Source organism: Ambystoma mexicanum, chromosome 4p, assembly GCF_040938575.1.
Source record: "Ambystoma mexicanum isolate Mex_15411 chromosome 4p, UKY_AmexF1_1, whole genome shotgun sequence".
NCBI classification, from domain to species: Eukaryota; Metazoa; Chordata; class Amphibia; order Caudata; family Ambystomatidae; genus Ambystoma; species Ambystoma mexicanum.
In genome coordinates this window covers 1,098,316,135-1,098,343,954 of record NC_090927.1, presented here as the reverse complement: position 1 = coordinate 1,098,343,954, position 27,820 = coordinate 1,098,316,135, and the positions used below count along the sequence as shown (strand labels likewise).

At 44.6% G+C, this 27,820-nt stretch overlaps 1 protein-coding gene across 1 annotated transcript in view; it reads left to right on the top strand.

The window, feature by feature from the left end:
- ENPP1 (ectonucleotide pyrophosphatase/phosphodiesterase 1) overlaps positions 1-27,820 on the top strand; it is a 594,855-nt gene that overhangs the window by 376,866 nt on the left and 190,169 nt on the right. Inside the window, exon 14 of the mRNA XM_069606684.1 lies at positions 15,705-15,736. Coding sequence (XP_069462785.1) covers positions 15,705-15,736 — 32 coding nt within the window. The remainder of the gene's footprint in view (positions 1-15,704; positions 15,737-27,820) is intronic.

Genomic DNA, 27,820 nt, shown 5'->3' with positions numbered 1-27,820 from the left:
ATCCAGATAAGTAACTTCAGTACTATATATATTACATGTCCTGCCATAGTGGCCGTGTAGTTATGGTTAAGTTGCTCAACTCATAGGAAGAGCAGTTTGTAGGCAGCTTGTAACTTTGGCGCCGTTCAACAAATCCTCACCAAACTTTGCAAAAAAAATATATGGTCTCCTCGGCATGATTTTGCAAAGTTTGGTGCAGTTTTGTCAAGGGGCTGGTTCCAAAACTTTTTACATCCTCATAGGTATTTTGCTCACGCCTGCAGCCCAATCCACTGGATGGGTTTTCGACAAACTTGCGCAAGGAGCAGCGGCTTGGCCCCAAAAGCGTGCTTTTGCAAATTTGGTATGAATCCATCCTTGTGGTGTTCTAACTCTATTGGATATTAAAAGTACTATTTTAGTACTGTGGGTGCATTTTGTAAGTATAACTGCGATGGCATGTTTGAAGTGTATTCAAATGAAGGATATGTTTAAAGTAGTCAGATACCCGTCTGCCTTTTCTAACTGTGTATTGTAGTATCCTTTAGTGAGTGCATTTGGGTTGCAAGAATATCAGGTAGGCATTTGTTAGATTTGCTGTTAATCTATGTTTTGGAGTAACGGAAGTGCTGTTACATTCATACCAACCACTTATTGTTTGGACATATGCAGTATAGTGGCCTGAAGTGGTTGTGACATCTGTGGTCCCGTCATGATGTCCGCAAACTACCCTGTGACCTATGACGCGGCGTATACATGGTGTGACATCCGCACCCGGACAATGACGTTTGCAGACAAATTAAAAGTGTGCAATTCGCTCCGTGGACTTGTGCGTTCATGGACACAAAATATCCGTACTGCCTCACTGAAATGTAAATATCCAGACACAGACATTATTATAGTTCGCGGACATTAAAATGGCGTTTAAAATGTTTACATACATTGGAACATTATATTGGTTTTATCTACATTAGATATTTACAAAGAAAGTCATTTGTGGGACAAACTGCCCCGGATATGTGATGTCATCAGTGATGTCATCAATGACGCAATTTGTAATGTCATCTGGGTGTTAGCCTTAGCAGTACATGGTGGTGGCATGAGTTATCGTTGCACAGCTTACCATAACTGGTGAATTTCTATTTTATTTTTTACTTTACTTGTAACCATAACGTCCCTTTAAAAAGTTTTTTTCACTGAATATATATATATATAAAAACACATGTTTGTGATTCTTGTTAATCTGCTTAGAATCACATGCTGTGCATATAGTCTGACATCTAGTGGTAATTAATCATGGAGTACTGCATCTTTCTTTCGAGGATCGATAGGGGTCGTCGACATGGGCGTGGCTGTAACACTATCCCTAACGTGACATGTAGTGTACCCAAAATCCCTCACGCTTCGAGGTCCCTCAGATTGCTTGTTTTTTCCACCCAGCTAGTTGGTCACCTTATGCGGAGCACGTTAGAGTTAATATTGCAAAATAGTTATTTCATTCTCCCACGATCGATGGTCGTCTGGTCTTCGACTTTCTCTTCGACTGCTTCGTGGACCCCTACGCCGAAAACATCCACTGCTGTTCAGCGACTGGTGCATCGATCGACGTCTGTTGACCGCGTGGCCTTGGCCTTCCGGCCAGTCCCGTACAGTAGGGAGAGTGTGGCCCTGGATTGATGCTTTCTGAGAATGCATTTCTGTTGTGTTTACAGTGGTGGTAGCAAGATGTCAGGGGTGATCGGGAGACCTATAATGAACTACTTAATGTATTAAAGAATGTACTCATGTAAACAAAACGTTGCATTGGAGTGTTGTTCTTAATAGAGGAACCTAATAATACATCAACATAGGCAATGGCTGCAGCATGCACCATAGAAGTACAATGTTTTTAATCTGGTAATTTTGCATAGTAAAATAATAAATGCTACCTTATCCGAGTTTTGACTAATGTTAAACATGGAATAAATAGCTAACAATTCAAGAGTTACTACACAGTTGTGGTAGTACAAACAATACATAGGAAGACCCACAATGTATACGATTCAAAGGCACATACAGGGAAACTAAAGTAAGGAAGAAAGAAACAACATCACCAGAAAATGCCAGTAACATTAAAGGTCATCGTCATTTTCCCCTCTCTTTCCTTTTCTGGGCTGGCTGCCTTTTACCTCTTCTATGGAGAGCACTCCATTTAAATTTTGTCCGTCTTGCAACAGAAAATACCTTTGGAAGGACACCCATTGCAAATGCAATAGGTGCTTACCTTGTGACCATGATGAGCGATCCTGTAAATCCTGCAAACTCTTTCACCTAAGACGTTAAAAGATAGGTGGACAAAGCGGTGGGTGGCCTGTGCAGTGCAGCCCGAAAGTCGTTCCCCCATTGGTGCCATCCATGGCTATGACCTGGAGGCCATAGACCTTTCAGTGGAACCCGCCAGTTCCCAGATGCCCGTCCCCGACAGACAGGCCACCGGTACTGTTATGAGGAGATCACACCCCGGCGACAAGGGCACTCAGGCACCACTTAAGGAAAAGCACACAACTGCCAAGGCCTCCTCGACGGATACGTCGAAGAGGCAGCAAACGCCAACAGGCCCGTCAAATATTTCGACGGTGCCTGCCGAACCTCGCTGTACAGCACCCTCCATTCAACTAACCTCTCAGCATACGACTGGGCATTCTTCTCACAAGGGTGTTCACACTAAAAAACACATGAGTACCGACACGCTGTCCAGGAAAGTGTCAGCTCCTAAGACTCTGGTGGAGTGGACTACCGCGGTGATGCCTACAGGCACATCGATATCCATTTGACAGCTGCTGAAATTACATGAGAGTCTCGCGTCCATTGTTTCGAGAGCGGAAAGGCCCAGAAGCACCCCCTATCATCGAGAGGGGTACTCTCGGGGATCCCAGCCCCTTTCTAAGGCTTTAGTTGATAATTCTCCCCCTCTGAAGAGACGTTCCCTCCTCCAGACCCCTCTGCTTCATCCCTGTGGACTAGGCAGAGGTTTGAAAATTATATGGATAGCATGTCCCAGTTTATAGACTTTTCTGAAAAGTACATTACTCCCAAGAGACCTAGGGGGGAGGACACCTGCCCCATTTTACCAAAGATGCAGAAACTGCCTGTCCATACACAAAACTCATCAGGAGGAGGTAATCATGTTCTCTGAACCAGAAGAAAGTTATGAGGATCCTTTTATTCATGAGGATAATCCTTTCAGTCAGGACACAACTGACCACGGCCCAGACTGGGGACAAGAATGACCAGCTGAGGAAGTGCCTTGGCTCTCACCCACTCCTACCTCAGACACAGATTTTAGTAGGCTGGACCTGCCTTCATCACCTCAACAAAGGCCGCCCTCGCCTATAGATGATCAGATGGTTTTTAATGCCATCCTGAAGTGGGTAGCAGACCACTTTCAAATCACCACACAGGAAGCGGTTCAGGACTCTGATTTTGTTGAGGACATTCTTAAAGAAAAACCTCCTACGAGTCAAGCTAATCCTCTACTGAACTCTATTAAGAAGCACCTTGCCCCTTGCTTACTGTCTCTTTCCATTACAAGGGCTGTCAACCCTCGAATTGAGAAACTGTTTGGCCCCTCTCCACCTGGCCCTATGTACATTCAAGGCATGCCACACCAGACTCTCTGGTTGTCACAACCACAAGAAAAAGGGCTGGGGTACCACTGTCTACTGCAGAGGCTCCCCGGGACAAGGACAGCAAGAAAATCTATGCCCTTGTCAAATGCATTACGATGTCCGCAGCCTAGTTTACAAGAATTGCAAACAATACCACCCTCCTCGATAGTTTTAGTGACATGCAATGGGGGCTGCTTCAAGAAGGCCTCCAAGTGGTCCCTGAACCCACATGATCACACCTACTGGCGGTCGTGACTGAGGGTATACAGGTGACCCACAACATCCTCAAAAATGCCCTAGACTCTGCTGAGATGGCGGGTTGAACTTTGGCACAGGGAACTCTCCTTAAGAGGCACACCTGGCTAAGAAATTCAGGGTTTAAACCAGAGACTAAGGCCTCCTTGATGAATAAGCCAGTAGAAGAGTCCAACTTGTTTGGTTAAAGCTGTGGACGATGCCTTGGAAACGGATAAGAAGGAACTTGAGACATTAAAATCCCTCAGTCAGATCACAGCCGAACCTTTTCAACTTCTCCCGTTCTCCACACAGACAATATGGTGCAGGGGGTACCCCATTGTCCTCAGGACAAGGTTCAACTGGCAACAGCCAATATCAACAAAGGGGACAGAGGCATGAGTAGAGGTAGAAACTCCACTCCAAGAGGCTCCCCAGCCTCTGCATAAAAATGACTCGCTAGTCCGGGTCCCCTCCTATTCCGCCCCAGTTGGGGGACGGCTGTCATCATTCATTCACGCATGGGAGGGATCACTTCAGACCAGTGGGTGCTGAAGACCGTCACCCACAATTATTGTATCAAGTTCCACCGGCCACCTCGATACATCCTCCATAGAGCAGATGCCTATCACCAGCACACCTGCAAATCCTGCTGGAAGAGGTGCAGATCCTTCAGGAAAGGGCGCCATAGAAGTCATCCCAATTCATCATGTAAATGAGGGTATTTATTCTGTGTACTTCCTTGTACCCAAAAAGGATCTCACCATGCGCCCTGTGTTAGACTTGCGCCCAGCGAAAAAATATGTCAAACCGCAAAAGTTCAGAATGACAACACTGCAGGAAGCAATCCCACTGCTGGTGCAGGGGAATTACATGGCACCATTGGACATACAAAATGCATACTTTCATATTTCAATGGTGCCAGCACACAGAAAGTACCTAAGTTTCATGATAGAGGACACGCACTATCAGTTCAAGGTTCTTCACTTCGGCATTGCCTCGGCTCCATGCGTGTTCATGAAGGTACTGGTGGTAGCAGCTGCTCGCCTGTGCAGGAAGTCCATGCCAGTTTACCCTTACCTCGATGACTGGCTAATAAGAGGGGATTTGTATGGAACATGCCTAACAAACGCCCAGAAGACGATAGATCTTCTCTTAAGTCTAGGGTTCTCGATCAATGAAAAAAGGTCCAGCCTAGACCCCAGACAAGTCAAACATTTTCTGGGGGCTCTAATTCAGACCTAAAACGGCCTTGTCTTTCCCTCCAACGAGAGGGTTCAAAACATGCTGTTCCAGATCGCTCACTATGTAGCCAGTGATGAGGTTACTGTATGCAAAGCCATACGACTGCTGGGGATGAGGTCCTCCTGCATTTACCTAGTTCCACACACACATCTGCGCATGCACCCCATGCAGGAGTGGCTCTCGAGCCAATGGTGTCAGGCCAGCGGACAATGGGACGATCTAGTGGTTTCTCCGCAGCCCTCCTTCAGTCTCTGCAGTGGTGGTCAAGGGAAAACCTTTTGCAAGGGAAGACCTTCACCTCCCCAGCAATAGAAGCCACTCTCACCACGGACGCATCTCTGACAGGGTGGGGTGCTCACCTCCTTCATCAGACGGCGCACAGCGTATGGTCCCAAGCGTTAGCAACCAACCACATAAACCTGTTGGAACTGCTAGCAGTATTCAAGGACATGAAAGCATTCCAAACAGACCTCCAGGGGAAGACAGTCCTAGTCCTCTCGGACAGTACCACAGCCATGTATTACCTGAACAAACAAGGGGGCACTCACTCTCCAGTGCTATGCAAACTGTCACAAACTGGGCTCCAAAACACAAGATGTTGCTCCTGTCACAACACGTTCCAGGGGAACTCAATCTTCTGGCGGACGTACTCAGCACAGACTTCCCGCTACCCGTAGAGTATGAGTGGCGATTACACAAAGACATTGTTTTCAACGTCTTCGCAGACTGGGGCTTCCCAGAGATTGACTTGTTTGCAACTCTGGAGAACGCACAATGCCCAGATTATGCCTCCAGGTACCGACAGAACCGCTCCAAAGGGAATGGACTCTGTATAACATGGTCAGGGAAATTTGTCTACGCTTTTCCCCCCAGTCCCTGGCTCACCAAGATAGTGCACAAGATGCACCAGGAAACAGTCACAATGAATCTGGTGGCCTGATGTGGGCCACCTACCTTGGTTCTCTCATCTCATGGAAATGTCATTCTCCCGTCCCAGGAAACTGCTATGCCCATACAACATGCTGTCACAAGACAGGGGGGGGAACACTTCATCCATGACCGCAAACTCTCAACTTAGCAGCCTGGCTCCTGATGTCATAGAGCCTGGGCACCTCCAACTTCCTCAAATATATATGGACCAGACATTGCTACTCCAGCAAATGAAAACGGTTTGTCATCTGGTGCAATGGCAAGAGCATCAATCCTATTGAATGCACACCTACACATATTGTCCTGTACCTAATTCATTTACTAGATTCAGGCCTGGTTTTCAATTCCTTAAAAGTCCACCTAACTGCACTTTCAGCATACACCACGTCCCAGAAGAGGGTTTTGTGGTGGAAAATTCGAAGGAATCAGGCATTTATGGAAAGGGTAAAAAGACTTAATCCCCCTATTTCCCACCCAGCTCCCGGTTGAGGCCTGAACGTTGTACTTACTAGACTAATGGGACCTCCCTTTGAACCTATGAATAAGGCTAGCCTTAAAGCACTCACATACAAGACCGCCTTCTTGGTGGCAATCACATCAACTAGGAGCCCTTCAGTTCAAAACCCATTTATCACGATTCACAAGGATAAGGTGGTCCTGCACACTTACCCACGATTTACGCCTACATTTATCTCAATGTTCCACGTGAACCAATGAATAGAACTACCCACCTTTTTCCAGAACCCCACTAACATTGCAGAAAGAAGCTTCCAAACACTTGATGTGAGGAGTGGTGAACCATTATCTGGTAAAGAAAAGACCACTAAGGAAAACAAACCAGTTTTTCATTTCAGTGGCAGCTGGTAGAGAAGGGGACCCTGTCTCTAAATCAGCTATTTCAAAGTGAATCGTAAACTGCATTCCACTGTGCTGCACTCTTGCCAAGTGAGTTCTACCCTTCAAGCCTAGAGCACACTCTGCACGGGGCACAGGGGCTTCCATAACATTCATTGCAAATGTTCCTCTTGAGTCCAGCTGCTTTGTAAAGCAGCAACCTGGAGTTCTTTACACACCTTTACACAACACTACTGCCTAGACACACACTCTAGGTTTGATTCTGAAGTGGGACAAGCGGTGCCAAGACATCTCTTTGCTACAGTTCCTTCACACATCCCACCGACATCTCTGGGTACTGCTCGCTAGCCTATGCACAGCATGTGATTCTAAGCAGACCATAATGCATCAGAAGACATGCCAATCTGATGATTGTATCTACTTGGATTCAAATGCCCCCATCCTTCCTCCCCTCATGGAGTAGAAGGAACATAGACACCTTACACCTTCTCTCTCTGTACTATAAGGCTCCATCACGTCAGAAAAAACACAATCGGAGGGACCTCGACGCGTGAGGGATTTTGGGTACACTACACGTCACGTAAGGGATAGTGTTACAGTCACAGCCATGTTGACGTCCCCTTTCGAAAGAAAGATGCAATACTCAGCGATTACCACTAGATGTCATACTATATGCACAGTATGTGAATCTAAGCAGATCCAATCATCAGAAATGCTACTACAGTAAGTAATGCATGTCATATATATTCAAGCAAAACACTTTAGTTGCAGGGACGTTAAGGTGAGAACTTAATGCAACAAAAACCCTGAGATTCCGCGAAAGCCATCTTAACTTCACAACCCATCTTACGCAGTCTATGACCACAATGATGACCACACTGATGACATCGCTGGTGACATCACTAATGACATACACAAAAGTGAATGTATTACAAAAATTGGATACTAGTTAAATATTACTTTTACTTTGTACAGTATGTGTTTTATTTCAATTTTAACATGTTAATAACTTTCAAAAGACACACAGAAAGAAATATACATCTATATGCATGTATTCAAGCACATTTATTTTCTATACATTTAGAGTAATAATCACTTTTTTTTCAAAACCCATGTATGGAAATCTTAAATATGTCCTAATAGATTGTACACATGTTTACTTTAAAACATAGTAATTAATTAGGGTTCAACATGTGTCCCTTTCTATTTATTTCTACTAATTTCTTTTGCAAATGTATATACAGATTATATTATATCAAACATGTCTTTGGCACAAACAGGAACATTCTAAGCAGTGTACTATTTTTAATTCAGATATCTTTTACCAAAGTACTATAAAGAAAAGCTTCACAAGTAGTGATACGATGCATGTGTAGCTGTTTACTGTTTTAAGCAATGTACACATTGTTATGAGCTATTCCACAATGCTAATATCACATATGTAGAAATGTAAGGGAGGTCTAAGTATGGGCAAATACCTAGAGTGTTCTTATGTCTGATGCTATTAGTTAAATAATCATTGATGTCATATATGATGTTATTAGCAATGTCACCAGTGATGTCATCAGTGATACCATCAGGGATGCCATAGATGATGTCATTAGTGTTTTCACCAGTGATGTAATCAATGTTGCCATATTGATGTCATCTGTGATGTCATCATTGTGTTCATAGGCTGCGCAACAGGGAGCGCAAAGTTAAGGTGGTTTTGTCGCGTTAAGTTCTAACCTTAACATCTCTGCAACAAAAGGGTTTTCCTTGAATTTCAAAGTTGTTACTATGTATTTCTCACCTTAACGTCCTGCCAAGGGTTTTGTTATTCCATAGATTTTTTTCCGCACATGACCAGTGGCCACGGCCTATGGCCATGCCACCTGTGTATATTTTAGAACACTACCAGACCACTAGCCATGGCTGTCTGCCGTTCCCACTATCCATTTTAATACACTATCAGACCACTTGCCATGACCTTTGGCCATGGCCAGTGGGCCCCGGTCACTCTTTATTTTAAAATACTTGCAATCCATCACTCAAAGACCTTCATCAATCACAACCTGATTTTGACCTGTTTTGACAGTGGTGTTGTTATGTATAAAAGATTGCAGCTGTGAGAACTCACATAGTTTTTAGGCAATGCAGAGTGAGATTAAAGGATTTGCCAAGGGTCACACAGTTTGGTTAAGCAGCGTGCTCCAAGCCCCTTGTTTTATGGCCAGTCTCAAGGTGACTGTTGTGGTACATTGCATGACCCCAACTAACCTCATTTAAGCAGCACGGAAAATGGAAAATAATGACCGGCTGCAAGAATAACACGTGCCTAGATACTTTGCCTGCATGGCAAAAATGAAAAGCTGGCACCCAGGAGTATACACACTGTAAGTGAATATACCAGTCAGTCAGACAAACTTGTATTTGTTTTTTGACACCCATATGCATATAAAAAGGGAAAAACATTGAATCTAGAACAACCATAAAAACCTTACAAAAAGCACACTTTTGGCACTAATTTTAAAGATGCACAGAATTACAGATCAATAGTACAAATCAGCACCATATTTCATACTTAGCTCCTACGATTTAACAGGTCAGTGCTCTAGTATTTAGTTGGGGCACGAGTGATACACAGTCAGGACATAGGAGAGCACATACTCGCAGCCTCGGGAACTTAGTTGTCACTGACCATAGTACTAGTCCATAGTAGTGCTGCTGCTGCTAATACTGGTGATACAGCTGCTACTAGTAATGGTAGTAATACCATCATTACTAGATTCCCTACTACTAGTACTTTCAGTACTATTGCTGCTCCTAATAACAGTCCATCTACTGCTGGTATTAGTGGCACTGCTGTTGGAAGTAATACTATTAATGGTACTGATAGTAGTACTACGACTTCTACGTCTACTACTACTAAAAAAGCACGATTAGTACTTTTGGGTGTAAGTCAAAGGAATTCAATGTGTTACGTTGACCTTTTGATGCTATAACGGATCTGCAGACTGCACCTCCTATCCCCCTCTGTCACCTCCTCTTTAAGGGCTGGAAGCAATTCACAAGATGGAGGACAACCGTAGAAAGAAAAATGCCTATAAGCATTTTTAAAATAAGACAGATGGAAATCGTTTTTTTTTTGCTAGGGGAATGACAGAAGATAACATTAACAGTGAGGAACAGCATATGTTATTTTTGTAAAAATGGTATGCCCCCTTTAAATCCAATGTGGTAAAGACAAAGGGCCTCATCACGAGTTGGGCGGTAATGCCGGCGCTATAACCGCCAGCGGATTTCCCACCGGCGGTAATAGCGCGAAAATCGTCACATTTTCAGCGGATTTCCCCCCAGCTCAGAGCTGGGGGGAAATCCGCCATCGCCATGATCTGGCGGACCCTCAAATGCAGCGGTAATAGCGCTACCGCCACATTTAAGGGTTACCGCCAGACTCGTGATGAGGCCCAAGGTCTTGATGGGGATGGTGGCAAACACATATTGTTTTAAAATACCTCTGTTTTTAAAATAGTGTATTCTTATTTGTATGGTGGGACAGGTAGGGTGAAAATCTATGGAGAAAAGAGGTTCACAATAGACCAGGATAACCTGCTTGGCTCTATTACACAAACAGTGCAAAGCGAGAATGTACACGCCGAAGGGGGAAAATGGGTCTTGTGAATTAAGGCAGATTAGCCACTGCAAATAAGGGGGTTGTGGAAAACTCCCTCACAACTCCAACCATAAATATAACTAATACTGGTCATGCCCCAAAAGGGGGACGATTGGTCCCAACTGTGATGGTTTAGGTGCCTGATTTCCCTTTTCTCCCCCTTCTGTCCAGCTCTCCTCACCTGAACTGCCGGAATTACTGCTGGGATCCTGTAGCCGCCGTCGAGTAAGATAGTCCTTCTCCTTTTTTCGAAGTGCCTGCTTGTCACGGAGGGAGGCCACCTTGACTGCTGCTGGGAACAAGCTGGCCGGGGACCTCCCTTCCGGGACTAAGCCGAAAATAGGGGAAAAAACCCCTGATGGGGAAAAAACCCTGGGACTCCTCAGGTTGTCAGCAAGGTAGTATTGTACGTGGCCGTGCAGGTGAGCAGGAGAAAGTAATAAGCAGGATCCGTGTTGGTTGCAGGAACAGCAAAGCAGCAGGGGGGTCCTACTGAGTGGAAGAATCCCCGAAACCCCTGCCAGCCAAGCAACTAGCGGGGCGAGGACCAGGAATGGGAGGAGGTCAGGAAAAAAACACCGGCAAGGCACCGGCAAGGCAGTCCAGAGAGAAAGCAGAGGAACGAAGGAAAAAAGGGGCGGAGCCTATCCGCGAGGACGGAACCGCAGAGAACTGAAACAAAAGTCGCCGAGGCACGGTGACTACAGGGAAAACTGGAGGAGAGAGAGAAAAGAGAAAAAACGTACGCCGTGAAGGGGCGCGAGAGCAGAGCAGAGCAGAGCAGAGTAGACGGAAGCTGAAACGGGGTAGGAGCGAAGAACCAGGAAGCAACGAGGGCTTCCACTGGACAGTTGCAACGCAGGGACCGCTGGGCCGGGAAGGTAATTATACTCCCAGCGGCCCCGCGTCGTGAGGAGGAAGCGTGATGGACACAAAGGAGGGACTAGTGCCCTGCATACCTGTGTCCTAATTTCCAACGCGGGAGAAGCCGCCAAGCGGAACGCCTGCGGGTGACACCAACAGAATCTTCACCAGCCTCTGAATACATTTTTGCACGAAACAATATGTCTCACTGGCTGTAGCTTTTAGTTGGATCAACCACTTTCTGGTACAGTAATCCGCAGGGTCGGCTTCCTGTGGAGCTGATACTTAAGAATGGAAAACTTCCTCCCGAGGGAGAGAATGAGCACACATACTTCTTTGGCAGCCTTTCTCCCTTCAGTTGGCGCACTCCCTTCAGGCTCTTAATGGGGCCAGATGAAAAAGAACTGTAAGCTCCTTCCCCTTTAAATATCCCTCAGCTCTATCTGATTCCATTGGGGATTCTCTGCTTCTGTCATTCTGTCATTCCTTCCAGGGTGGCCTTAGCCAATCAGAGGGAATGGAGGGACTACCTGGCCAATGGACACCAAGATCACCTCAGGGACGTTTTCTCCTACTTGACTGACAGTCCAATGTCGGAGACCATCTGACATGGCTGACCAATGGGAATTATATGTGTCTGTCTTCCATTTTACAGTCCCTTCCAGCCATATTTCAGCCTCACTTTCTGTCCAGGAACTGGTGAGGCTCATACCTTATATGGCACTGTCTGAGGGCTCCCATGGTGGAGCAAAGTTCCAACTCACATTATACATAAAGCATAACACACTGTAGGTTACATGAGTTAATTTCCCCTTGCCTCTCGTTGACCGTCCACGGGCCAGAAGAGTAAATTGTACTTCCAGTATGTCCTAGCCTCAGGGCCTCATCAATGGGAATAGGTTAAGGTGGGAAGGTCATCATGACAAAGATCTATCACTCGCTCTCTGCTGGTCTGCCCCTCACCAGAGGACATTTTTTGTCACTCTGCCTTCATAAAGAAATTATTTCTGTTACAGAAATGCCTTCTTTATGAAGGCAGAGGGCCTAAAAAAATAAACTATTTCTTTTTGAAGTCCAAAGGATCCCCCACCCCATGACATGGAAGCCTCTAGGCTGGAGGCCTCCATGTCATGGGGTGGGTGAGCTTTACGATTTCAAAACGAAATAGTTTCTTTTTGAAATCACTCTGCCTTCATAAAGAAATTATTTCCATTATGGTTCCGTCCTTAACGGAAATAATTTCTTTATGAAGTCGGAGTGACTTAAAAAAACATTTATTTTTGAAGTAATAGGGCTCCCCTCAACCCTATGACTTGTGAGTGTATGGTGAAAGGCTGCACACTTAAATGTATAGGTGGCTGCCTGTGTGAGTGTATGGTGAAAGGGTGCACAATTAAATGTATGGGTGGCTGTCTGGGTGTGAGTGTATGGTGAAAGGGTGCACACTTAATTGTATAGGTGGCTACCTGTGTGAGTGTATGGTGAGAGGGTGCACACTTAAATGTATAGGTGGCTACCTGTGTGGGTGTATGGTGAGAGGGTGCACACTTAAATGTATGGGTAGCTGCCTGCGTGTGTGTGCCTTTATGGTGAAAGGGTGCACACTTAAATGTATAGGTGGCTGCCTGGGTGTGCCTAAATGGTGAAAGGGTGCACACTTAAATGTATGGGTGGCTGCCTAGGTGTGTCTGTATGGTGAAAGGGTACACACTTAAATGTATGGGTGGCTGGGTGTGCGTATGTTGAACGGTGTGTGTGCTTATGTTCAGGGGTGCAACAAAACCTACATTTCGGGGGGAGGTGCTAACTTCACTGGCAGTGGGAGAGGGGCAAACTTATTTGTGTGGGGCATCTAACTTCTTTATGCATTCTAATGAGACTATTCTAGTGCAGCTTCAAAGTTATAAGCAGTGAACTCTCTCCTTTAAGTCTGAAAGCACCCACTTATGGCCTGCTGTGATAATAAGCGGTCTCCTGTCCCCTCTCTACCCTCCCAATCACTTCCCTGGCATGCAAGTACTAAACCCACATCAAGATTTCAATTGCCTAAAGAATTATGCATTTGAATGCAGGTACTAATAGTGAAATGCTTTACGTTAGTAATAGCTGGGCCCTTGTTAACAGCGAAACCCAGGTGCTGTGTAACATCTGTGTCCTGTTCTGTCCGGCAATGGCTCTGTAGGTCAGCCAGGTCGAGTCAACATAGCCCAAAATGTCAAGGAGGCGAAGGGCTGAAGCTCAGCCAGCCCAATGGTGTTGCACCACTACTTGTGTTTAATCCCTTGGTTACTTATTGGTAATCTTCATTACTCATAGCCCTGTTCTTCCACATCCCAATACTTGTGTATGAGGATTAGGTAGAGGGACATGGAGGTAGTGCCTAGCTTAGTTATCTGTAATCTTCATTACTCCTGGTCCCACTCTTCCACATCCCAGTACTTACCTATGAGGCAAGGAGCCTCATACATAAGCACGGCGACAAGAAAAAGGGACGTGGAGGTAAGTTTTGGCCGAGAAGCTGATTTTGGGGGTTGGGGCAGGGGATGGGAGGGAAAGGGGATGTGTTTGGAGGTCTGGGGGTAGGGGGTGGGGTGGGATGGGGATTGTGCGATAAATCATAATGGTCATCCATGTTCAGGCTAAGCAGGCTTGCTATGTGGTATTAGTGGCTAGAGAGGCATTTTGGTGGAGCCAGTCTAGTAATTTCTCCATTTGGCTTGCCTTTTTTTTAACTGGGGATCTACGATAAAGCAGTCTTGCTAAGTGTAATTACCTGGCTAGACTGGTATTTGGGTCCTGCCAGTCTAGCCATTTCTTACTGCAGCATTGTATATGTTTGTGAGCATCTCTTATAAAATAACCATGATAGATGTTATTGCTCCGACTGGCATTTTGGTGCAACCAGTCTAGGTATGTCCAAATTTGGCCTGGCATGCTTTACTGTAATATGTTATTACGCATCTAGACTGGTCTACATTTTGCGGCCAGTTGGACATGTTTTCATTGTGGCATGGCATTTTTAATAGAAAAGCATTTATTTATAAAAGCATTAATGTTCCTGTGCACTGTTGGTGACTTAGCCAATTTTTTTTCAGAAATTGTGCTGTATAAAGCATTGAAACACATATTTATATCTTTCTCTTAGTTCAGTGTGTAGCGTACTTCTGCAGCATCACATTTGCGCGTATTGCGCAAGCGTGGTACTAGGCCGGCCCAGAGTGTGCCGTGAGCATGATTTGTTGCTGAGTTGGGGGCCTTCAGCAATGCTCGCAAGGAGGCCCCCCACATTTTGTGTTACGCCACTGCATTTATCAGGGGTGACCGAGGATTGCTGAGGGCCGTGGCATTACCTCAAAACCTAAAATGCCTAGTAGGAATGTTCTAGCCGTTTTGTCTACCTGCTCCCATCCCCCGTGGCCACCAGGAGGAACACGTGTGCTCGCGTCAAGCCACTGAATTCTCTGCTCCTGCGTCAGTGTCCTAAGCTTGTGCCACAAACAATAAATGAAAACACACCCGCAAGCCTACAGTCACGGGCTGCAGCGATGATTAGGGAGCAATGCGGCTGCTCATCTTACAAGGGCATCAAAGTCAAAGGCAGACTTGATAGAACTCCAAGGTGGCATGCAACAAACACCATTTTCCATAATAGCAGTTCATGTTTGACTCCCTATAAAACATTGTCACACCAACTCTTGCTCTCTTTAATCACAATATCTTCTGGGTGTTGATATTTAAAACAGATGTAGACAAGCACAATAATATGCACTTTACAACGTGCTGCAAATAGATATTTTCAGCAGTTTCATAAATACATTTACTAGACCGGTTTTGTGGTTTAAAATAAGTGGTAACGTGCTACTGCTGGATGCCTGCTCTCGTTGTGACGCTCCAGCAGGTCACTAAAACACAGTACCATTATTAATGAACTAATTACTGTGAGTCGTCACAGAAAGATAACTAAGAAGAAATGAATCAGAAATGCCTGTCATGCTTAAGTGTTCTGTGGAAGCTTATCGCTTTACACAGTACCACTTGGGCATCAGGCGGTGAGGCGTCATAATTGTGACGTCAGAAATGTTCTAATTTCATTTGAGAAGTAACATCACGGCTAGACTCTACTAAGAACAGTATCCAGCTACTGCAGTTTCCCATGGTATATTGATATGTTCTGCTGTACGCCAGTATACTAATGTTCTTATCTGGCGTCTATTACATGTCAGTTCTTATCTGGCATCTATTACATGTCATCCCTATACCCATTAGGCTCATAATTGTCTTTTCTTATCTTTCAGTTGACTATGAAGGTCTTGCAAGAAACCTTACGGTAAGAGCCGATACATTGATCACTGCAGCTAAAATAGCTTTTATCAATAACATGTCTCCCCTTTCTATGGGAAATCGGTGTTTGGAAAATATGTATTTGATTTTCCTTTTCCTAACTGCTTTGCTATGAAGAGGATGTGTGGGAGGAACACCCGCTGGCGCTGGTGCCAGCGTTTCAGCGGTACTTTTACCTTGTTAAAATGCTCCTCTCTGAAGTAGCTACCTTTACTTTACTGTTAGTTCATGTTCTTGGTAAGCAACTACTTTTATTATATATTTTTGGGGAAATTGCACATTAGGCTTTACCTTGTGACCACACAGTGCCTCATTACGAGTTTGGCAATCATTCTCAAGTAATTCTGCTCACTTACAACATAAATCGCTTACTATTACCGCCACTTCGTCTGATGGGATTAACACAGGATTGCAAGTGACGTTCTGGCAGTGTAAATCCCTATTTTTGGAGTCTATACGACTGCATGCGGATTTTTGGCAGATTTATCGCTGGCGGATTTAACACATGGTAAATCCAACGATTTGTGGGAGGATTTACTTCCAGCAAGAAGTTGGAGGTGAATCTGCCACTTTTCCTCCAAAAATCGGCAGGTTTATCACGCGGTACAACCTCTGGAAATAAATACGCCAAAACCCTTCATTTGGCAGTGCGGGAAAAACAGTGGTAGTTTCGTTAACACCCCAAAACGTTGCTGTAACGGAATTACCACCACTTTTTTCCTGGACCGCTAAACTTGCAATTAGGCCATTCTCTTTTAAAGTAATTGCTTTAGTTTTATACTAGTTAAGAGTTCATTATTTTGCTGTGTTTCCCATGCAGCAGAAACTAAAGGCATTTTTGCTTAATTATTGACAATTTTCTATTTGAATATAGGTTCCCAGGGATTGGTAGTTTATCGTCTTTTTTGTTGTCTAATTGGTTTTGGTGGATTTTTGTGGCGCTTGCACCACACAATTGCTGAAACCATTGCCGTCCTTGGTTCACGGACCAACTAAGCATGGCGTGCTTGCGAGTGAGACAGTTAGAGTGTAAATGGCGTTGTGGCTATCATTCTAACGACAAACTTGTGGCTATCATTCTAACGACAAACTTCTGTACAAGGCCGGCCTCTCAGCCTATTCGGTGTACATTCTCGCAGCGAAAAAACTTTATTTTGCTGAGAAGATCGAAACCGCACTATCAGCCCAGGACGAACCTTTTTTCTGTAATTAAGTCTCGGCCCTCCTCAACCAAATGTACCCCGGCTATAAGACCGACTCAGGAGCTGTGTGACTCCCTGTCCACTTTTTTTTATCACTAAAATCGAAACCATCCGTACAAATATCACAGGTAGTCTTGCTTCTCTGGCCCACACTTCTTTATCTGGTAATCAGGCCAGCTATGAAGATATTGATCTTCCTTGTTCTACTTGGTCCCTTTTCCCTATATTTTCAGAGGGCATAGTTTATAAGACACTGCAAAGGATGTGCCCCCTCTGATCCGCTGCCACTTGGAGTGATGAAACAATTATCTGCCAACCTTCTGGGCGAGATTACTACACTACCTCTGTTAACCTTTCATGCCAGTCAGGAGTTATCCCGTCCGAGCTCAAGGCCGCCCTTGTTATTCCTCTCTTGAAGAAGCCATCTTTGGACGCTTCCCTCCCGTCTAATTTCCATCATATCTCCCTTCTCCTCTGTCTCATGAAACTCCTTGAATCACTGGTCTCTCCTCTACTGTCTTCCTTTGTGGAGTCTTTCAGGATGCTTGCCAGTCGAGTTTTCGTCCGTGCATGGGGACAGAAAGTTTCCTCGTCTCCGTGCAGGACGATATGGTAAGGCTGGTTGATCAGGGTGGTGTCGTTACCCTGATTCTTTTAGATCGTTCAGCAGCGTTCGACGCCGTAGATCATGTTACCCTTCTCGCCCGCCTGGGCCAGATTGGTGTATCGGGCCAGTTATTGACCTGGTTCAGCTCCTTCCTAGCTGACAGATCTCAAACTCTCTCTCTGCCACCCTTCTTTTCTAAATCATCACGTTTTAGCTGTGGTGTCCCCAAGGGTTCTGCTTTGTCCCCAATCCTTTTTAACATCTATATCTTCCTGCTGGTTCGCCTCATCCACTTCCTCGGCATCAGGTGCTACTCGTATGCGGATGATACCCTGCTGCTGATCTGTTTAGATCTGGCGCAGGCCAGGGTGCATGCGTGCCTGCGTAAGTGCCTGACAGCCGTTGGAGAGTGGATGGGTAATAACTGGCTGAAATTGAATGAGGACCAAACTGAGGTGCTGGTGGTGGGTTTCCCTCCCGACCCTTCACTGTGGATTTCTTCTTTCTGGCCTTCCTTTCTTGGTACTCTTCCGGTACCTTCTTCAAAGATTAAAAATCTTGGAGTGATCATGTCGGCTGATCTTTCTCTGATGGCCAAGTGTTCTCGGTATGCCAGCAGGGGCACTTTCAGCTTAAAATCTTAAGGAAAGTGCTCCATTTGATTCCAGCAACACTGCATCCACCTGCAGCAGCAGCTATGATTCTGAGCAGGCTTGACTATTGTAATTCCCTGTACCTGGCGCAACCCAAGGGGCTGGTCGGCAGGTTACAGTGCCTCCAGAATTTGGCAATTAGCATGGCAATGGGTGCTCCCTCCACTGGCTTCCTGTGGCACAGCATATTCAGTTTAAGGCCCTCTGTATTGGTCACCAGGCTCTACATGGTCTAGGCACAGAGTATCTGCATGTCAAATTTGAACGATACGTTCCCAGCCGCCTACTGCGATCAGCATCTGCTGGTATGCTTTGCGTACCCTCTGTTCGCCGTTCTCGGTTAAGGTATCATGCCTTTTCTATCACAGCGGCACAACTGTGGAACAGCCTTCCATTTGCTATAAAACTTGTTTCTAATCATCTGGCTTTCCGGAAGGCTCTGAAGAGTCATCTTTTCTGAGCTAACAGTTATTAGTTTTGTTGTGCCTTCTTGTTCTTGTGGCTTTTATCTCTTCAGCGTCAATATGCCCCTGGTTGACTGTGCGCTATATAAATAGCCATAACATAACATAACATTGTTACAGAAGAGAGAGAGAGAAAGAGAGAGAGACAGAATGGGGGTTCTGAACTGATAATATCTGGTTGGTATAGCAACGGGCAATGCCATGGCATTACTGTCACATCAATAAAATATTTTTCCAAGCTCCTACGCTGTGCTATCCAATGAGAAGTTCCCTAACAATATTTGCTCCAATCAGCAGTTTTGTAAGAAGCAAGTCAGGTGCTGGGCTTTCCATTTTCCAGCTCCACAGTGATTTCATATTAGGCTATTTTTTGCATGCATTTGGAACATTTTTGGGCTACTTTTGATGGCAGATATTTGTTGTCCTCCTGAGGGTGCCCTTCTACACATAACCACTCTCTCCCCCTATCCCCACTCTCTCTACCCTCTATACCCACTCTCTCTACCCCACCCACCCCACTCCCACAGTCTCTACCTCCACCCACCCCAGCACCATTATGAGTGCTGGTTGTGTTTTGTTTGGGCTATTTTGGGCTACTTTTGACAAGTCCTCCCAAGGCTGCTTTGTTTTTCATTGTTATTTGCTACATAGCAACTACCATCATCCAGCTCTCTAACCTCACCCACCCCTACCCACCCTCTCACCCTACCCCCTCCCTCTCTACTACCAACCCAGCTAATACCCACCCTCTCTACCCTCACCCACCCAGTCCCCACCCTCTCTACCCTCACCCACCGAGTCCCCACCCTCTCTACCATCACCCACCCTACCCCCACTCTCTCTACACCCACCCTACCTCCCCTCTCTACCCCCACCCACACTACCCCCACTCTTTACACCCACCCACCCTACTGCCACCCTCCGCTGTCTCTACCCACACCCTTTAAAAGTAAGGAAATATCGAGGCCGAGTACCATAAAAGGAAATACACCAAACACGGGCTATAAAGATTCACAGATCTTTTATTCTACTGTACAGTTACAAAGAAACAGAAAATACAGATAGCTACCTGGCTCTCAATACATCACAATGAGTACCAGCCCTTCAGAGTGAGGAGTGAGAGTGCTGGAAATCTGGACATTCGGCTTTTTATACAATTCATTAATATTGTCCAGCCCCTCTACAGGTTAATAATCTGTGGTCTAGAGTTCGTGCCGAGTTCACTTATGGCTCATACAATAATATGCACACGGATTATACATGGGTTTGCATTTCCAACAAGTTACAATGGCAAAGTGTATTCCTGGATTTAGTAGTAAGCCTTAACACATATCCCTTCACAATGCAGTTCTGCCACTGTCCACGCTCGACATTTGCATTACATTGTCCTCAATGTTTGTTCGTGGATGAGGCTTGTTAGTACAGAGAATCCTTAGACCACAAGTCATGCTTGGGACAAGGTCTCATTACCTAGTCTAAACATTCGGCCCTCAGACAGTCTAACCATTAACTAGATTCAAAAGGTCGGGAAGGCTTGGTTACAAGTTGGAAACACAGTCCACCATTTTAGAACACAGACTCACATATGAACAGAAATCAAATCGGAACTTTGCAACGCGGTTTTCTTTGCAGAGTGACTAGGCTTAGGCTAATATATATCAGAAGGAGGCACAATATGATTTCCCGTTTAACAAACCCTCCTTTTGGCCTAAGCCAAGCGCTAAACTACTATTAGTCACTTTACGAGTAATTCCACGTCTCAATGTCCATGCAACCTGAATCATTCATCGGAGAGATCGATCGCCACAAGTCTCTAACAGAAATTTCCTTCAACACAAATTAATTGGTCATTCTTTCTGGTGCACGTAACTTTTGCCCTAATGTTCCCATAGTCTGTGCACAACATCCTCCTAACACTGAACATATGACAGTAAGACATTGTATACAGCAACAGCAGAACAACAGAATACCCAGAATAATCAAAAAGACTGAAAGTAGCTTCCATCCCCAAATCGTAAGAAGTCCCAGAACCAAGCGCTAAGATCCCAATTTCCCTCGGGAACGTGCACGTCTGAACTAAGGACGTGCAGATTTTGTATAGCCTTAAAGATGGTTGGGGAGGAATCCGGTACAAAAACGCAAAAAGCGGACCCCACTTATTTACATATTCCACCACACTCAGCCAGGATGATGTCTAATGCCATCTCGTTCTGTAGTGCCACTAACTTTATCGCTTTTTGTTCTAGAGTCATGTTATAGAGTATGTCAGTGGTCCGGTTGATGGTCCTCTCCAGTACTCTTGCTAGTCTTCTGATATCCTCAGAGTTTAATATTTGTCCCCAAAAAGGTACGAAAGATTTCACTACGTCACCCAGAACTTGTGATGAAGTATCGCCATTCTCATCCCGCCTTGGACGAGCCTTAGAGATTTCTGTGGTGCTTGCTATGAATACCCCTGGTAACAGAATTCCTAAATAACAGGTTCCCTGCCAATCCCTAGGTAGCCATGGGAAAGCTACATTACCGCAAATGAAGTAGACAGGTTCCCATACATACAAAGGTCTGTCCTCACTGGTCAAGTTCGCAACGTTGGTTCAACCCTTGAAATCGCCAATTGACTGAGTACCATTCCTCTGTATGCAGAAAGAAACTGAATCAGGACTATGATTAACAGTGTAGGAAGGTGGTGTGGCATCCCTATGGCATATAGGAGCCATCTTGAAAGAGATCAATGATTGAAAAGGTCGAGACAGTCTATCAGAAGGCCTAATAGAAGCAAAATTAAGCTTGCTCCTATTTGCAAAAAGTGAGCATCCCAGGGGCGTTAGAACTCGTTTTTCAAATTCATTCAAATTTGTTCCATCAAAGTTCCCCGAGATGCTATCATTCCATAGGCCGAAGAATTGTGCCCTTAAAAAAGCATAACATGCAATAGTCAGAGGCAAAGGATGAATATACCAGCCCAACCCCTTATCTCCATGTTGCGGTAAATGAGAGCAGACCCAGCAATTAGACCTGTTCAAAATGGCATGTGTTGCATTCATGATAAGCAGTAGTGTATTATTGTGGTAACTGTCAGTGTTGAGAGTCTCTAGGAGATAGAGTGTGCAGATGCATGAAAGGTGTAGATACAGTGGGAACATTTTCGGTGGGCAAAAGAGTTTCAAAAGGAAGTACTTCATCCATGTACCAAAATCCTAAAGCAATTACTATTGTGAAACCGGTTAAGATGATTACAAGAAAACAATAAGTTTTAAAAGACCATGTATTCGATCGTCCATTGTCTATGCTGGCCACACTGTCACTTGTTTGTTCCCTACGGGTGGAGGCGGCAGCAGGCATTGTTTCTTCAAAATGAAAAGCTCTGGAGTTCCTTTGCTATCGATCTCCTGATTGCGCATTTTCTTAGTCCTTCCCTATCCCTAGCCAACAATGATCCTTTGTATGCAAAATACAGGGCCAAAAGACAAGCCCTAAGATGATTTTCCTGTTGGCACAGCCGAACCGTGCAGTAAGTCTAGCTCCGTGGACGCAGATTGCGACGCAGATTGTACCTTGTGACTCCTGGTACGGTGCGATCTGCGAACAACGTGTCGTTGCTTCCTGATGGAAGTGGTGAATTTGCAACAGAACCTAACAATCAAAGTGGATAACTTCAAAGGGGACAGAAGGTGGACCAAAACTACCCCTTGGTGTCGATGTACCCTTTCCCATATTATGCTGTAGACAGATCATGCAACTTTGGACAAAATGTTCAGCTGTTGTCGAGATTTTATCGTTCACCCAGACTTTTTCTAACATTTTGGAAACCTTCCTTGCACAGATGTGGGTGGGCCCATGAGCCATTTCGACCATCATGGTAATGTACGTGTCTGGCAGCATCCATTTCCCCTCTAACTTATCCACCCAACACCCGTCATCATCCAACCTTGCCAAACCCTCAGCCCGTTGCTTAGTTTCTTCTAACGTGGCATCGGCTTGGATATTATCTACAGATTCAATCCCCTCATCTATGGTACAAACATTTGTGGCTTCCCTTGCAGTGTACATTTCTGAATAGAGATCAGTGGCAGTTTGTTTGGCTATCTGGTCAGCGAAAGCGTTCCCTTTTCCTACATCATTTATGATTTTCTGATGTGCTGCGCATTTCATGATCGCTAACTGAGTGGGGAGTGCAAGCGCTGAAAGTAACCGTAATATCAAGGAGCCATATTGGATCTTTGTTTCATGTGAGGTCAAGAAACCTTGTTCTGCCCAAAGTCTACCGAAGTTGTGAACTTCCCCAAAAGCATATTGACTATCAATAAATATGTTTACTCTAAGCCCTTCGGAAAGTTCACAAGCTTGAGTTAATGCAATAATCTCTGCGGCCTGCACAGAGTTATGTGTGATTCTCTTGGTTTCCACAATCGTGCTTAATGTGGTGATGGCAGAAGCAGCCGTGGATGTACCATCCGGAAGTTTGAAACAGGAGCCATCACAAAACAGCTCCCCTTGTGGATTGTTCAAAGGAGTATCTTTCAGGTTGATCCTGCCTTTAGTCTCTTGCTCTGTGGTGTAGAGGCAGTCATGTGACACTTTGTCACTGCAAGCAGTTTCTTGCGGGAAAGGTAATAGTTCGGCTGGATTCAATACACAACACCTCTGAATTTTAATGTGCGGTGCAAACAAGATCAATTCCTATCTCGTTAATCATGCGGAGGTGAGGTGTTGCGTTTGTGTTCTGTTTAATAGAACATCTACAGAGTGAGGTACCAACAAAGTTAAAGCATGGCCTAGGACCATACCCTTGCTCTGTTTTACAGATGCAGCAGCAGCAGCCACAGCTCTCAAACATCTTGGCAAAGCGCATGCAACAGGATCAAGGGCGGAAGAAAAGTAGCCGCACAGCCTATTCTTCCCTCCATGTTCCTGCATTAATACAGCCGAAGCACATACATCACATTCATGCACATATAACTCGAAGGCTTTTTCATAATTTGTTGTGCCCAAAACTGGTGCTGAACACAGTGCAGTCTTGAGCAGATCAAATGATTTCTGGTGTTCCAAGTTCCACGGCAATGGCAAAAAATGTCCTTCTTTGTCAAAGCCAACATTGGTTTAATCTCTAGCAAAAAATTGGGGATCCACTGCCTACAGTAAGAAGACATTCCTATCAAGGCTCTGACTTCCTTCTGTGTATTTGGGACAGACATGCTAGAAATGATTTTAATCCATTCAGGCGTCAACCTTCTTCCCTCCTTTGACAGGAGATAGCCTAAATAGGCGACCTCCTGTCGACAATATTGAAACTTTTTGAGTGAAGCTTTATGTCTGTGTTTTGCTAGGTGAATAAGCAACACCACAGTGCCCTCCTTACAGGCACTTTCTGAGTCAGCAGCTAAAAGAAGATCATCTACATATTGATGAAATGTACAAGTGGTAGGCAACTCAAGTGTATCAAGCTGCTCTTTCAAAGCCCTACTATAAATGTTCAGACTTTCCGTGTAACCTTGTGGCGCACGGGTGAATGTAAACGAGCGTCCCCCTAGGGTGAACGCAAACAATTATCTGCTATCCTTGTGTATAGGAATGCTAAAGAAGGCATTCTTAAGGTCTACAACAATAAAGTGAGTAGCAGAAGCTGGGATCATGGTTAGTATTGTCGTCACATCAGGCACAATAGGAAATTGTGGAGCAACAATCTTATTGATAGCGCGTAAATCAATGATAAAACAAAAAGGAATTGCATTATCGCCTTTCTTATACACAGGCAAAATCGAACTATTGCACAAACTACCTGCAATTTCCTCAATTACTCCGCGGTGTACAAAATCAGAAACTATACACTTCAAAGCTTGCTCGCCATCAACCGAAATCTTATACTAAGGAATACGTGGCAACTTTACTCCATGTTTCAAAATGATTTTAACAGGCTCAATTTGTAGAACACCGACATCATGGTCATCAATCGCCCATAAACACTCCGGAACATCACTAAATTCCGGCGGCAAAGGTCTAGTCAGAAACTGAGAGACAGAAAATTGCTGTAGTGAAATCGTCAAACGCACTCCATCCGAAGAACAATGAATTACCGCATTTAATTCTTTCAACAGATTCAACCCCAACAAATTCTCTCCACAGTTCGTTGTCAAAAGAAATGGACAGTGATCCATAAATGGACCCAATGTAATTGGTACTGGCGAAGAAACCGGACAAACCACTGGTGTACCAGAAAACCCTACAGAAACATTGGTTTGCCCTGACAGTGGAATGTTTGGAACCCGTGAATGGTCAATGGAACACTTCTGCGCTCCTGTATCTATCAAAAATAGATGTTTCCTATTTCCCACTATCATTTCAACATAGGGACCTTTCTGATTAACGGGAATAGGCGTCGGTTCCAAGCCCTGCTCCGGGCAATCCTAGCGAAACAAAATGTCTTCAAAAGGAAGGTCTTCAGAGAGATATGCAGTAGAAGGATGATCAAAAATGTTTCTATTATCCACACTCGGAGACTGATTATCCTGTGAAAAAGTTGTGAATTCTGAGAAAATTGACTTCTACCAGGACCCCCTGCCCCAGGGCGGCCTCTGGATCGTCTACCCATGGTACCAAATGTGTTATTCGACCTCTGGTGGAGGATCAGGCATTGTGCTCGCCAATGACCCTCTTGTCCGCAATAAGCACATTGGTTTGCATGTACAGGACCCAAAGGCACATTACCCTGTGGAACATACTGTCCCTTAAACTGTGAATTACCCCCTCTAGGGCCTCTTACAATCTGTTGCAATAGAACTTTGGTTTTCAGGTCTCCCTTTCTCTTTTGGATTCTCTCTTTTTCATTATTGACTCGGTTTTCATAGTACTGAGCCATATGCAATACTTCAGACTGAGATTTAGCTTGCCAAGCGCTCTCAGAAGTCATAATTTGCAACTGGATGTCAGGCAACAATCCACGCACAATTTTTTGTCTACAAATAGTCGTTTTCCAGACTCTGTGCTCAAATCTTGTCCACTGAAATTTGAAAACACTTGTTCAAACCAATTAAAAAATTCGGTAGCACCCTCAGACTTCCCTTGGACACAAGCAGTAAGTTTGTCCCAAATAATCCTTCTCTCAGAAAGTATGGCTTTTAGTTTCATCACTATTCTATCAGGCAATGTCAGTATTACTTGTGGCGGTCTCTCGCCAGCTGGTCTATCTCTATCTTGTCTAACCATATTATCCCATGTGTCCCCTAACCCTGGTACATCATCCACTGTCCTAATCTGTTTCCACAAATCAATGGGTAGGAGCAAGGGAAATAACAAATCTATATCGCTCAGAGTATATACTGACGACTGCAAAACGGATTCTATCTCTTTATAGAACCCTGTCGGATTCTTTCTAATATCAGGGATGGATTGTTTGAGGGTGTTCACTTCCTGTCTTGAGAACGGGACGTGAACAAACTGTGATACATAATGTGCAGGAATGTCATAGGCAGCTGTACCTGCTGCAGCATTAGCTGGAACCTCAACTTTTGGGACAAATGTCGGAGGAACCTCTCTCATAGGCAACTGAGAGATAGGAAACTCCGAACGCTTACTGAGCAACAGAGCTAAATCGAGCGCTAAAGCAGCTGAAGGAGTGTCAGACGAAAAAGCTCTCTTATAGATATTCAATAATTCTGCGGGACAACAAATCTTTTTTTTTATACATTCATCCTGCAGGTATTCTACCATAACCTGTATCACTGTCCTCTGCATTTCTGTTGTATACTGACTATACATGTCATATACTTCTACGGCAGATATCGACATGTCTGAAATCCATCTAATCGTATCTTTTATGCAAATTCATGTTTCCTCACTCATCGACTTACAAAGAGGAAGGAACCGTTTCCGTACAAAAATAGCGTTCAAACTATCACCATCAATTTCTTCATTCCGTAACTTTTCCAACTCCCTTGTATACTCAAAAACCCTCTCGACGTGCTCACATACTTTCTCTGCAGTATCTCTTGAATATGCTATAACAATCAGATCCCTCAACCCTTGTGGGAGACGTACATCATCCAGTCTGTTCCACATTACACATAAATGAATTCCCAGTCCTACGATAAAAACATTTTTCTCAGGAAAACTTTCTAGATTAGAGAGTGTGGCAAAGACATCAGGTTGTTCACCCTTCTCCATGTACTGTCTAGCCCATGCAATCAAATCGCGCTTTCTCTCTTTAGACACGGTATTGCGAGTTACAATCTTTGATTCTCCTCCCTTATCAACTACAAGCGGAACAGAATCACTCGGAAGAGGAAGAGTAGACAAATTTTGTACAATCGGTAACAAGGGTGCTATCACTGGTGCAGAAGGCAAATCTACCAGACCCGTAACAGTAGGCAAAGGTGGAGGTGCAAGTGGAGGAGCAACAAGAGGAGGAGGAACAATAACCGGAGGAAGAGGAGCAATAGGAGGAACAATAGGAGGAGCAGGAATTACTACGGGAGGAAGAACAACAGCAGGAAGAGGTAAAACAGCAGGAATAGGAACATAAGGAGGTGGCACAGTGGCACCAGGCCTTTGTTCATTTAGAAGTTTGTCAATTAATTCATCAGACACTCTTTAGACGGATACATTTTCTGAATACCAAGTTGAAAAGCTCTATCCATATTTCTAACTGATTCAGACTGTTTACTTTGATCATACAATAAGGCTTTTTTGGCGTTGGACATATGTCTACGCGCATGTTTCTCTCTACTTTTGAGTTACTGCATAGCTTCTTTCTTCCAATTTTGTAATACATTGAATGCTACAGGTCTAGCCTTTTTCTTTAACAATATAGACTCTAAATATTCTATACGAGGAATTTCAAAGCTACCATTGGTTGGCCACTGAAGTTCGGAAGCATGTTTAGTTTGTCTGTGCCAAATATCATTAAACACTACACTACCAATGCCATCCCTACAGTACATAGTACAAGCCGGCGACCCCTCCTGTGGCGCCGGACGGCTAAATTCCAAAGATTGTCTGTCTCTGTGGAATAATGCCCTAAAGCAGGCAGACATTTTCTCAGGCATATCATATTCCTAGTGTTATCTGGTCAATAATTGTACTTGCGAGAACAATGCGCCAAAACAATCGGGTCACGACTCACCTGATCAAAGAACTAAAGGAGGTCCG